The sequence below is a fragment of the Falco rusticolus genome, chromosome 17 (assembly GCF_015220075.1).
Source record: "Falco rusticolus isolate bFalRus1 chromosome 17, bFalRus1.pri, whole genome shotgun sequence".
NCBI lineage: Eukaryota > Metazoa > Chordata > Aves > Falconiformes > Falconidae > Falco > Falco rusticolus.
In genome coordinates, this window is record NC_051203.1 from 3,234,448 (window position 1) to 3,247,642 (window position 13,195).

The 13,195-nt window shown below is 58.7% G+C and overlaps 1 protein-coding gene across 1 annotated transcript in view; it reads right to left on the bottom strand.

The window, feature by feature from the left end:
* ITPR3 (inositol 1,4,5-trisphosphate receptor type 3) overlaps positions 1 to 13,195 on the bottom strand; it is a 43,739-nt gene extending 30,544 nt beyond the window's left edge. The window contains exons 1-3 of the mRNA XM_037410456.1: positions 12,899 to 13,195; positions 4,818 to 4,888; positions 831 to 952 (exon numbers count right to left, since the gene is read on the bottom strand). Coding sequence (XP_037266353.1) covers positions 831 to 952; positions 4,818 to 4,888; positions 12,899 to 12,987 — 282 coding nt within the window. The 5' untranslated portion in view covers positions 12,988 to 13,195. The remainder of the gene's footprint in view (positions 1 to 830; positions 953 to 4,817; positions 4,889 to 12,898) is intronic.

Genomic DNA, 13,195 nt, shown 5'->3' on the forward strand with positions numbered 1-13,195 from the left:
CTGCCACGGGCTCCTCGGCACCAGGAGCATCAGAAGGGCTGAGACGGCAAAAGCTGGGCACGGCAGCAAGGGTGGCAAGGCAGGTGGGCATCACCTCTCATCCCAAAAGCAGCATCGCTGCTCTCCCTTCCTCTCCCCACCAGCTCAGTCCCCTGGATCCTTTTCTGCAGGTCCTCCCTGGGACATCTCCCTTGCACCAGGAGCAACGAAATCATCTGTGGCTTCTTGGTCACTGCTGTATTCGCCCTGTGCTGTCACAGCGTGGACTGAGTACGGCCACGCCGCGCTGCCCAGGGCTCCCCGCTGCGCCAAGGGCACATGTGCTGGCATGGCACAAAAGCAAAGGAGCCGTCAGGAGCCAGCGGCAGGATCCAAGGGTCAATTGCCTCCCACATCCGAGGCTGGATAAGAGCGCTGCACAAGAAGGGTAACCCAGGGTGCAGCCTGCATCCCTGGGGGCCAGCCCCTCCGGGGACCACCCTGCAGACCCCAGTGCAAAACACCTGATAGAGCTCCTGTCTCAACCCCCTTATTAAGACACTGTGATTAATTAAGAGCTGACAGCTCTAGGAGCCGTTCCTCTAGAAACGGTGGCTGTGGCTAGTGGTCCATGGGGAGGGGAGGGCGGTGGGACAGGAGACAACAGAGCTGAGCGAAGGGGGACACCCCAAGGACACCAAAACCCAGGGCAGGTCCTGGCCTCCACGCAGGCTGTTGTCTGGGAAGCAAAACACGCCAGGATTTGCACAGCGAGAGGTTTGGATGTCATCATCCAACTACCCCATGGGGACTGTGCACTCTGGGGGGGATGGCCCCTCACGTCGGCTCACCTGGAGTTTCTGCAGCAGCACCACATCCGCGATCTTCTCCTTGTCCTGCTTGGTTTGCTTGGCTTTCCAGTACTGCTTCTGGGCCGAGTAGCGGTTCATGGGACATACTTTGAAGAGGCAGTCTGGGAGGAGAGGACGGCAAGAATGAGGCTGCAGCAGCCGTACAGTCACCGGCCACCAGTGTGTCCCCAGTGGGACCAGTGTCACTGAGGGGCGGGAGAGAGGACTCCTCCAGGGTCCTGCTCCTGTGCCAGCAGCATCGCTGCGAGGTGGTCCTGCTACCCCCCAACAACCCTGTCCGCCGCTGGGGGTCCAAGGGAGACGTGGTTGGGACTGGTCACCTTCTATTAGCTGGTGGATTAGTTTCAAATCAGGGAAAATAATGAGTCCAGCAGTGACTCCGCTTCTTGGACTCGTGGTTAGAACTATTTCCATCAGAAACAGCCGTGCAATTTGGGAAGGAAAACCTCAGGGGAAGAAAAAAGCACTGATGCAGCCCAGCTGTACCAAAGGAGGAGAAGATCCTGCTGGGAGAAAGGGAAGCCAGCAGGACACAGGCTCTGTGAGACCAGGACACGTCTCCACATCTCCCTCGCTGCGCTACCCACGGGACACCCGTCGGGATCCACCGGTTTTGCCACCACGCTGCTGTTCTCCCGCGGCCGCTCGCGGGGAGCCTCTGCTATGGGTTATGGAAGCTACGAGCTCCTGAAATCTGTACGGCAACAAGCACATTCCAAGCCCTACAAGAAACGCTTTGGGGACCTGAAGGGCACAGGTTTGCAGCCCAGCTCCTCCAAACACCTGCACTGCGCCCCTGCTCTGCAGATTGCCCCCGTTTGCCTGTTTTTCCCCAGGCTGCTGTGGCTGGAACGAGGGGCAGAAAGCGCAGGCGCCAGGTCCATGCTTTGGGAATAGAAGCAGGAGAAGCAGATGCCTGGAGACAAGGAGACACATCTAAACCCTCGTTCAGGGCTGGAAGCCGTACAGGGCGAGGGAAGGAAGGGCTCTGCAGCCTGGATCGCCCTAATTACGCCTGAAATAGCAGCCCAGAAACTTCAGACACAAAAAAGAAAAGAAAAAATAAAAAAAAATCACTTCCATCTCTGGCCCCGGTCCCAAGTAGCTGGCAAGCACGTATTTATTTACCTGGGAGTGACGAACAAACAAGTGCAGAGCACAGTTCTCACCGGCTTGGGCTGCTGGGAAAGGGCCAAGTTTCACATTTCGTTTTACAGGTCTATTTGCTAATGGCACATCCCATGCCAAGGAGGCCGTGACGCCGGGCTTTTCACCGGGGTCCGAGTGTAGCTGCTGCAATGCTTGGCTGCCTTCTCCCACTGCCTCCGAGCAGGGCTACAGGAATGCTTGGGCCACCTGCAGCACCTTACATCGTTTGCATTAAATTGCTAATTAGGCTGCAAGAGGACCTGGTAGAAAGTAGAAACTAAGGGGGAGTGAAAAAACCCAACATAGCTATTAAGAGAGAGGTGTAAATCAAACCCCTGGCTCCAAGCACGCCCTGCCCAGAGGGGATGCCTGACATCCCCATCTTGGTATTAAGCCTTCTTTTGCAAAGAGGGAAACTGAGGCACAGCATCGTCTGCACACAGAAAGTCTCCAGCAAAGCTCATGCTGGAAGCCGGAGATTTTGGCACCGGCCTGAGCACCGACAATTTTTTTGCAAGATGGATGGATGGTGGGTGGAAAAGAGGGAAGTTGAGGAAAACTCCCATGTCAGCACTGCCTGGTGGGAGCAGCCCAGCAGAGCGATGCTCGGCCAACCTGCCACCACCCCACACAGCCACGGAGACAAAACCTCCCGCAAACCCGCAGCGGGGGCCATGGGGCACTTGGGGCAGTGGCACGACCGGGGGTCTCACCACCCACTGGCTTTGCAGCACGGTGCTGGCTCAGCACAGGATCGAAGCGGTTTATTTGCTTTTTTCCTGACATGCCTGAACGCAGGGCTGGGAAGAGCCTTGGCCGGGGGAAAGAAACCGCAAAAAAAAAGCAAATAACTGCCAGGTGTCTCGGAGGGCTGAGCCCCGGTGCAAGGCAGGCGGCTGTGTCCCTCACCGCAGGGACCGGCTCCCGGGGGAGGTTGGCATTTCCAAAAAACCATTTGGACCTGACTCCGGGAGAAGGGTCCTGTTTCCCACCGGGAAGCCGAGCCAGACCCCGGCGTGACCCACATGCGTCTCACTGCAGCGCAGGATAGGGCAGGGTCCGGCCGCAGGATACGGGGACGGCAGCAGCACATGAAAATCCTCTTAAGCCTCTTGCCGCTGCTGCAAGGAAACAGCAGCAGCCCGTTGTTTTTACCTCCCTTGCGGTGATAGCTATCGAGAAGGCAGACTGCTACTTTTCCGGCCATTAAAACAAGCAGCTGGATATCCTGATAGGGGTTTGCATGGAGCAGGGCTGAGTCGAGCCCAAAGCTTCGCCTGGAAAAGAGATCCAACACCCACCCATGTCCAGGCAGGGAGATGGTGTGGCTGCTGGGACAAGGCTTGCACCGGCTGTCCTGTTTCCAGCTCTTTCCATCCAGCCCCAGGTGAAATTCCACCAATATCCAGGAACAGGGTGGCTCCCCGGGTTGTGCGGGACTCTGGGGAGCTGTCGGGTAGCTTGTTAATCAGCCCCACATGCAAATTAGTGGCAACAGCTCTCATGAAGAGGCAGCTGGCTGCTCAGGTGGGACCCTCGTGGGGAAGGGTGCCGGCACGGCACCCCACTGCGGGATGTTAAAGAAACCCTGAGAAAAAGGAGAAGGCACAAAGCAGCGTGGGAAACCAGTATTTTAAAAGATTCCTTTTTAAAAGGGGGCCTGAAATGACATTTGCTGGGATGAAAGGAACAGCTGCCCTAACCCAAACCCCAAATCCAACACCGTGCTCACCGGTTTGGGGAAATTTCACAGCTCTCTGTACACTCCCAGCTCCATGCCCCGGAGCACTCAAACCCAACTGGGATGCTCCCTGGGATGCTGCATTTGCAGCGTGACAAGCACACGGTGCAGCCAGGCACAAAAATAGCATTTCCCAGGTAGGTGCAGCGTAGGGCAGAGATGCGATGCCAGGGCAAGAGACGTGATCCCCCAGGGCAAGAGACGTGATCCCCCAGGGCTCCCCGGGGAGCCTGAAGGTTAAGGCAACCTGGCCAGCCAGCCCCAGGGCTTGAAATCAGGGAAGCAGGAGGCACAAGCTACTTTTCCCAGCAACTGGTCCTAACTTCTCCAGACCGTTTCCACAGGCCAGGAGCCGCCCCAGCTTCCACTGACTCATCCTCTTTTCCGCCTGGACCTGCCTGCTCTGCCTGGGGCTGCCCCTCGCCCAAATGGGAAGCAACAAGCACAGCCCCAAGCGCCGGAGGAGACGCCACAGCATGAAACTTGACGGGCCAAGGACAGATGGGGATTCACCATCACTCCCTAAACCCTGCCTGCCTCTTAAATGGGCGGCTTAATCCCCTGGCTCTCTCTGAGGTGCAGCCAAGCACAGCAGATGTAATTAGTGCTAAGTGCTAACAGGCTTGCCTTGAAATGGTTTGCTTGCTGCAGCCGCCCCTCTGTCTGTCCCTTGTTGTCCCTGGCTCCTGGTGGTAGACACCCAGGATATCAGTATCCCTAGGGTTGGATTTTAGGATGGTCGGACCCACCTCTGCAGAAGATGGTTTCCAGCCACCCCTGCTCCCTAGGGCTGGGCTAAGGGGCCCCAAGGACCATCCCACCATGGAGGTGGTTCTAATAAATAGCCCCAGAGGCCAACAGAGGAGTGTAGGTGGTCTGGCCAAGCCACAGAAATAAGGCTATGGAGGCTGTTCCAGAACCCTCCAAGCTCCTCTGCAAAGGACAAGCAGCACATCCCAGCCCCAGGCTAGCTGGGACCCCTCTCCCCATCCCTGGCATGGATGCTCGGGGCCAGCATCATCACTGAGGATGCTCACGGCAGTGATGGAGCTGCCCCAGCCCAGTCCCAGCCTCACCTCGAAATTTCTTGGGTGGGTTGTCCAGGTCGCCAGCGGCTGGCTCCACCACGCACCGATCATCCACCAGCCTGCGTGGGGACAAAAACCAGAAGCAGGGTGTCAGAAATGATGAGACGACAGCGGGGCCCAAGTGAGCCGTGCGACTTCACCACAAACCACAGCACCGTGCCACTGTCACCTGGCCCAAAGCGACAACATCATCCTGTTTCCCACCCATTTGCACTCTATAAATATTTAGCACGACAATGCTCAGCTCCCGGAGCAAGCAGCCGCTCTTGGGTGCTTGCTCCGAACACGTCACCCCTTGTTCACCACTGTCCATTTCTTTCACGTGCATTTTCCATCCCTGTCCCTTGGGGCAAACAGATACAAATCGGCAGCGAAGAACCACGATGCTCCATGTCAGCCACGCTCCGGGCTCTTTGCTCGGTGACCCGTGTGGGAGGCTCTGACGCCTGCTCCCTGCTGGAGCAAATCCTGCCTTGCCCAGCTCCCGGCTGAGCCGAATCCACTCCCCTGCACAGCACACTGGCTGCAGTCTTATTTCATTGTTAATCTGGCAAAAATGTGATGAGTTCAACTTTCATTCAATGGTTCTCCTTCTCCGGCTGGCAGCTCGCCCCGCAGGGGCACGGAGGGTGTAGCTGCTGCAGATGGAGGTGGCAGGGGCCCCCCAAAAACCAGTTATTAATTATTATCTGATCAGGGGTGCTGGCTCTGCCCATCAGATGCAAAGGGCTGTGCCTCTCCTCCCTGACCACCTCTTTGTTTTCCCAGCATTTAGCAAAACCCCGCGGGCTTGGCCTCGGGTGCTGAGGACCCATTTCGGGATGGCAGGGATGTTGCTTTTCAAAGTTACCAAGAACAGCAAAGCACAACGCGGGCATGGGGTTCTGCTTGGCACCCAAAGCGCAGGGGGATGAGCATCGCCCGAGGAGCTTATGGCGCCGGGGCCACCAGGAGCCCGTCTGCACCACCCGGGAGGCTTTCAAGGGAACTTGGTGCTCCAGCAAGACAGGCTGTACCCGCTCGCCCGCTTTCTCCCGTCCCCTGGGAAGCGATGCAGCCAGAGAAACTACACTCCTGCCACGGGCAAGGAAGTGAGAAGCGTGTCCCCACCTGCGGAGGCTGAATTCAGGCAGCCGGGTGGATGCAGAAATGCACCCAGGACCCGGCAGGGAGCACCCATGGCGGGGGCAGCTCTGTCCCTGGGACAGGAGGGAAGATGCTGCCTAGAGAAATGAGGTGCATGCATGTAGCACGGCAGCACAGGGCACAGCGGAGCCCATGCTGCTCCTTCTGCTCCCCAAGGGGCTCTCAACACCCCCCACAAACCTGCTGGAGACGAACACGCTGCGCTGCAGAGGGTTGGCAAAAGAGACCGATCCCTTGTTCACAGATCCAGTCTCCCCAGCACAGCCACTCTCCGGAGGAGGGGAAAATTCCTTTCAATAGCTCCACAGAGAGGAATTTGGCCTCTGTGCTGACCGACTGGGACCCCGGGGGACCCCAGTGCTGCTGCGTCCTTGGCAGCGGAGGCGTGGGCTGACAGGGTGCTCTGAACACCCAGCACTGCCACTGCCCCCGCCACCAGCTCCCTCTTATCTTTAAAGCTCCCAGGGGCTGGGGGAGATTAACCTTAGACTTCAAATAAAGAGAGAAAAGCAATTTCTGTAACGCTTTTGGTGGCAGCAGAAGCTTAGAAACAATTAGCAAAGACCTAGAAGATTGCACAAAAAACCCCAAACCCACAAGGTTTCAGTAAACACACAGTGAGCTGTTTGCCAGGCAGGATTGCCTTGGCTTTGCAAACACTCATGGTCAGCAGCATGGGGGGGGTTTGGGGTCCCGACCAAGGGCTGCCCAAACACAATGCCTTTTCCATGCACCATAACAGCAGGGAAGTAGTCGGGCACGTTCCCAAACTCCTGCGGGGCGCGGAGCCTTGGGAGGACAGGGAAAGAGGGGAAAAAACAGAGGAGAGACAGCTGGGGGCAGGGAATGTACCACACATCTCACCCTGCAGGGCATATGCAAAGCCTCAGCCCAGCTCCGGTGCCACTTGTAGGTGGTTTTGGTTTCTATTTCTAGTATTTTCATGGGACACAGGGAGGAACAAACACTTCTGATGTGCCTGGGAACGAAGACCACCAAAGGCTGAGCCTTGACCAGCCCACGGGTCCAGCTCACGGAGCCAGGCACGTGCCCAGCTCCCACCAGTGCCTACAAAAGCAGAGCGCCCAACTCACCTGCGCACATGAAAAAATACAAAATCCTCCATTGTCATGGCAAGGGGTCTCCGAGGAAGCGCCTGACCTGCGTGGCCCATTTCCAGTGCCAAAGCAAACAGCACAGAGGCCTCCCACCCACACCAGCTCTGCCTGCAGCATTCGCCTGCTGCTTCCCAGTGCCCGGCGTTACCTCTCCACCAGGCAGGATTAGAGATAGTGACCTGCCAGGCTGGAAGTCTTAATTATAGTTAATGATCTCATGGCAGTTTCAGCATCTTTAATACTAGGATTATACGCTCTGCAGGAACGCCAAGTGTTACTTTTATTAAACTGATACTCTGGACTAACATTCTTCGGTTAAAAATCGCGGAAAAGAAAAAGGATTCTGACAGAGTGGACATGAGTCACCTGGGTGACTGCGGGGGCCAGGACAGCTTCTGCTAATAACCAGCATTACTGCAGCGGGATGGGGCAAATGGAAGCTCCCTCTGCTATTAGAGCAGCAGGGATGCAGGGGCACTCGCTGCCGAGAGGATGCGGGGCATGCGGAGGTCTGCTTTCATGTCTCAGGTGTTAATGAGAAAACAGGCTGCTGGTGTTGGAGCACCTGGAGGAAGATCAGGAGGGAAGCAACAGGCGGGGTGCAGCGATGAAAATTTCACGCTTTGCCTTATCCCATTACCCGCAGGGAGCACGAGGGGCTGGACCCTGGGCATCGATGAGCCTGCTGCCCACAGCCCAGCAAAACGCGGGCAAAGCATCTGGTTAGCTTTAAGCCATGCAAGTCATGGCTGTGCTTCCAGCAGAGCTTTCTGCGTGCTTTAAAATATTGAGCACAAAGTGATTCCCTGGCCCGGGGCCAGAGCGCTTGGCCTCGTGCGAGGCAGAGCCTTCGCCGGAGGTCAGGGGAAAAGCAGCTCATCCAGCGCTGCGATCCACGGCGGTCAGACACCCCGAGCTTCCCCAGCGATGGCAACCAGCTGGGGCTGACAGGGATGCACCGCTCCTGCGATGCAAACCTGGGCTGAGGAAGAGGAGGGAGCCTTCCTTGGCTGCCGCACAGCCGATGCCGAGGGGAGCTCCAGCACGCCATGGTCCAGGGGTGCGGGGGGTTGCAGTGCTGTGGGAGAAAGGGAGCCCCAAGGCAGGCAGGAGCATCCCCACAAAGCCCAACCAACCTCTGGAGGTGAGGAAGAGGATGATGATGAGGAGAGCTCGCTGTTGGGGATGGGGCCAGCTCAGCCCCTCTGCCTCAGGCTACAGGATGGGCACTGAGCCGACAGGGAGGAATAAAAATAAAGTGAGGGAACACAGGGCAGCCACAAAAATACAGCTTTTCCCCCACCGTCCCAGTGCCGGGAGGAAGAAGCCGTTCTTGGCCCCGTGTGCTTCTCCTCCCTGCAGAGACAAGTTCATCCTGACCCGGCAATGCTGGAGTTACCCTTTAACCAGCTGCGTTTCCCTGAACTGCTCCACCCCGCAAATCCACCTGCAATCACAATTACAGATATCAAAGGTGTTATTTCACCTTAAACAGCCAACTGCCATTCCGGCAGGTTTGCCACCGGCCCTTCCCAGCTGCAAGCCCACAGTGCCGGTCCCCGAGCTCCCGGCAGGTCCTGGGACCCCCCTGGGATGGCAGAGATGGGGCACACACCTCCCTGGCAAGCACAGGCACCTGCACTGCATTTCTGCTCCTCTCTGGCTCCAGCCATTTGGTGCTGGCTTCTCAGGGACATGAGATGTGATGGGAAGGCATGACAGCAATGTCTCCCAGGGCTCCCAGCATCACCCCATCCGTCACGCTGGCGCAGGAGCCACGTCAAGGTCTCTGAGCTCCTTTCCCTGCTTGGCCATTGGTTTGCTTTGCCTGGATGATCCCCACAGCACACCCCACACCAGCGGTTCTTCCCCCCCACCCCAGCCCCAAAAGCTCCCTCTCCCCAAGCACAGATCTCCCTGGAGTTGTCCCTAAGCACCAAAGCAGCTGCACATATGACCTCCCCGCGGGGGGTGCCGTGCCCCGGCAAAGCTGCTGCTCAGCATCGACCCCACATCCCTGCCCCAGGTGGCTGCTTTTGCTCCAAACTCTTTCAAGCTGCCATCTCCTCGGACACCTTTAATTTGCAGTAGCAAAGCCACGGCAGTCAAGTCGGGCGGCCCCGCAGAGCCCTTTCCCACCTCCCAGCCAGGAGTAGCCTCAAATCAAGCCAAGAGGGAAGACCAACCCACCCTTGGGTCCCTGCATCTCACAAACTCCTTCTGGGCACCTTCCCATGTCCCCAGAACCACTTCTGGCACCCCTGATACACCCGTCCTGTCCCCCACCTCTCCTCCAATAGACCATGTCACCCCCAGGGCGCAGAGCAGCACAGCCAAGGGATGCGACCAGCAGCGTGGCTGCCCTCAGCCCAGTTCCACCAGCACCTCAGGGTGCTGCTGCTTCCCAGCAGCCAGCTCTCGCCCTGCCTTCCCATGGGACTGCTTAAGTAACCTCCTCCTTTTGGGCTGTCTTTAGCATTTTAGCTAGTTTGGATATTTTGGCTCAGCGTTCCCCCACCTAGGCCAGCACTGGAGCGCACAGGAGTGCTCCCCACCCTTCGGCGGGATGTTTTTCCTCCTTCCAAGCAAACACCCGCTGCGGACAGCATGTGCAGGAGGAAGGGTTTGTGCTTGGGGGCCTTCGACAGTGTGATTTGGGGGGGACTGGGAGCAGAGGAGGCTCAGCCAGGGACGGCAGGGCTCCCCCCACCTCTGCCACCAACCCCCTCCGCCATCCCCAGCAAGCTCCCTGTACAAAAAGGACGAAAGCACCTCAAAAAGTAAAATAAAATAAGTTAAATCGAGACTTAGTGTTAATAAGGGGCCTGCTTCTGCTTCCTCGCTGCTTTTCAAGGCATTCCACTGACCGGGGGCCACCTGGCTGGTGCTGTGCAGGTAGCCAGTCCAGCCCCCAGGTACCCCCATGCAGCCGGGGCTCAAGGGAAAGCTGCTGCTGTTGTGGTGGAGCTGGTAAGAGCCCGGCAAGCTCCTGCAAACGATGGTACCCGGCCCCTCCGAAGGCGAGGGTGGCCAGAGAAGCCGGTGTCCTCTGGATGAAACCCTTCCCAGCCCAGAGCAGGGCAGGGCTCCATGCTGCCACTGGAGCGGCTGGGCTCCCAGCCCCACTGCCTCCAGGCCAGGCACCACCAGTGACAAAGCACTGGGGTTAATGAGTTTAACACGCCACAGGAGCTGCAGTGGAGACAGGCAAGAGGAAGCATCCCCCGCGTGTAGCCCACCTCCCTGCCCATGCCCTTGTCAGACCTTTTTCCCCTTCCTCAGCCTCTCCAGGCATTTTGCAAACGCGGCTGCGGAGGAGCTTGGTGCAAGAGGCTCCAAACTCCGCTGCGCCTCCCACCAGCAGCGCATCCCGAGCGCCCACGGGCAGAGCCCCGTGCCCCACAGCACTGCCTGTAAGCATCACCACATCGGTATTTAGTTGACATTCACCCCCACATCAGCCAGGACGCCCCATGGACCCCACAGCATCGGCACGTTGGGGTACATCCCTTAACGTGACACTTATGACCAGCACCTGGTGACATTACCTATCATCCCATACAAACAGAGGATCCCACCACAGACCCCCAGTGATTCTACAGCCAAACCCAGTCCCTCTGCAAGGAAGGATGGCAGGAGCATCCCTGGCAGGGTGCTCAGCCAGGCACACAGCACCTTGCCCGGGGCTGGCAGAGCTATTTGCCTTGCAAATTAACTAAATAAGGTCCCAAGCTGTGGCAGGAGGGTTTAGGGACGACAAGCACTCTCAGTGAGTCACCCAGTCCCTTATCGCAGGAGTGATTTAAGGTGTGGTTGGGTCTCCCAGGTCGCAGGGCACAAGGGAAAACAATTTCAGAGGGTGGGAAACAATCTGGAGAAAGCAGCACCCCGGGAAAGTGGGGCTGGCCAGCAAAAGTGGGGCTGGGGCCTCAAGAAGAGGCAAGCCCTGCTTTTTCAGATGCTTATAAATGTAGAGAAGCACCCGGCAACAAGGGGGACCCGAGGGCCAGAGCTGCAAAGGGACTGGAGCCCCAAAGAGTCTACACAGCTCTTAATTCAGCTCCCAGCGAGCCACTGGGACATGCTCCATGGGCTGATAACCAGCATCGGATCCCAGCAGAGCCTCCCCCAGACCTGATTTCACCGACAGGCTGGAGGGGTGCTCAGCGCTGAGCTGCCAAGGCTGCAGCCCCTGCCTCGGGATGGCTCTGGCACTGGGGGAACAGCCCAGCTACAGGGAGACGTCTCCAAAAAGGACCGTTGGGATGTCTTCCCACCCATCCAGGGAGGGCTGGGCACAGACAGGCTGCATCCTGCACGTGCAGGACCTTTTGCCCAGCACCGTATAACTGCATGCATGCATGCACTGGGATTTTGGGCCTGGGTCTGCACCCGGTTGCAGCCAGCAGCCCCTTTCTGGGAGCATTCCGCAGCCAGTTGGAGGAAGGCTTCCGTGGGTATTAAGCCAGAGGTTGCGTGTGCCCAGCGGTGGATGCACGAACACGTGTAGGCGAAGGTATGTACGTCTCTGGTTATACATAGGCATGTGGGAGCAAGTGCATTCATCGCAGATTACAGAGCCGGGCAGCTCCTGCCCCAGGAATCCCATCCAAGCCAGCATTCCTGGCTGAGCTCAGCCTCTCCTACATGCAGCATGGGGCAGGCAGGCTGGCACAGCCCCACGTCCACCCGCCTGGGGCTGTGGCCAAGGTTTGGGTCCCTGCTTCGGCGGAAGGAAAAAACCCACCCGTGCCCCAGGACATCCAGCAGCCCTGCTGGAGCCCTCACACCGTGGGGACACAGCCTCTGCCCGCGCCGCAGGGCAAACGCTCCCAATGGGAGCAAGCAGCCAGAGGATGGAGAAGGGCATCGTCTTGGCCTGGCTTTGCCTGGGTACCATTGGCTTGCACGGAAACAGAAGGGATCCAGGACAGGTCTCCGAGCTCTCCGCTCATCCCCCTGGGTTGGGGCTGTGAGATGCCCTCGCCCGTGCTGACATGTCCAGGAGGCTGCAAGGAGCTGGCTCAGCCTGGACCCAGCAGTGCCCTGGTCCCCCCAGCCCTAAGGAGCGTTTGGTGGCCATGGGCACCCGCATGCTGGTGGCTCTGCAGCCATTCCTGCTGACCACCAAATGTGTGGGATCCCAAGGGGGGACAGTGAGAGCCATCACTGCCTGTCCCAGGGCCAGCAGCCTCCAGCCACACCGGACAGAGCTGGAAGCCTGTCATGACCCCGTGCCCCAGGAGGGACCCCGGCTGCCCCTGCCATCACCCTCAGCCACCCCCAACCCCTTCTTAACACCCCCCCAACCCCTCATGCTGCGTAAGCCCATTTCATCTCCCCCAGCCCCTAACGGGGAAAATGTGTCCCTGCCCACGACAGGGGGGTTGGAACTAAATTGTCTTTAAGGTCCCTTCCAGCCCAAACCATTCTATGATTCTATGAAACAGTTTCAGGCTGCCGGAGCGGGTGGGCTGCAGGGTCCCTCCAGAGCCACATCCTGCCCCTGGCAGCAACTGGAGTCGGAGAAGAACCCGGGGGCAGACAGCCTCCCCTGCCCAGCACCTGTGCCCCCCCTTGCTGCAGCACCCAGAGCTTCCCAGCCACTTTTCCCCACCGGGCTCAGGCTCAGCACCACCGTCCCATCCCATCCCATCCTGGTGGCAGGGCTCACTGGTGGGCACCCAGAGCTTTCCAGCCCCTTTTCCCCAGCGGGCTCACTCTCAGCACCACCTCCCCATCCCATCCTGTCCCATCCCGGTGGCCGAGCTGGCTGGCGGGCAGCCAGGGGAGCGTCCCACTCACCCCAAAGTGCTGATGAAGCCGTTGACGGAGCCCTCGGCGTACAGGGAGACGATGTCCCCGATGTGCAGGAAACTTGACATCTCATTCATGGTCGCCCCGGCCCCGGCGCAGCGCCGCTGCTTCCCCAAGTCACCTTCCCGTCCCGAAATCCACCATGGGGCGAGGGGAGCCTGGCGGGGGGACGGATCCCTGCTGGGGGGGCTGATCCCGATCCCAGCCCGGCTCCTTGCGGGCAGCAACGGGCAGCGGGACGGCAGCGGGAGCCCCGCGCACAACTTTTACATGTGCCGTGCAGGA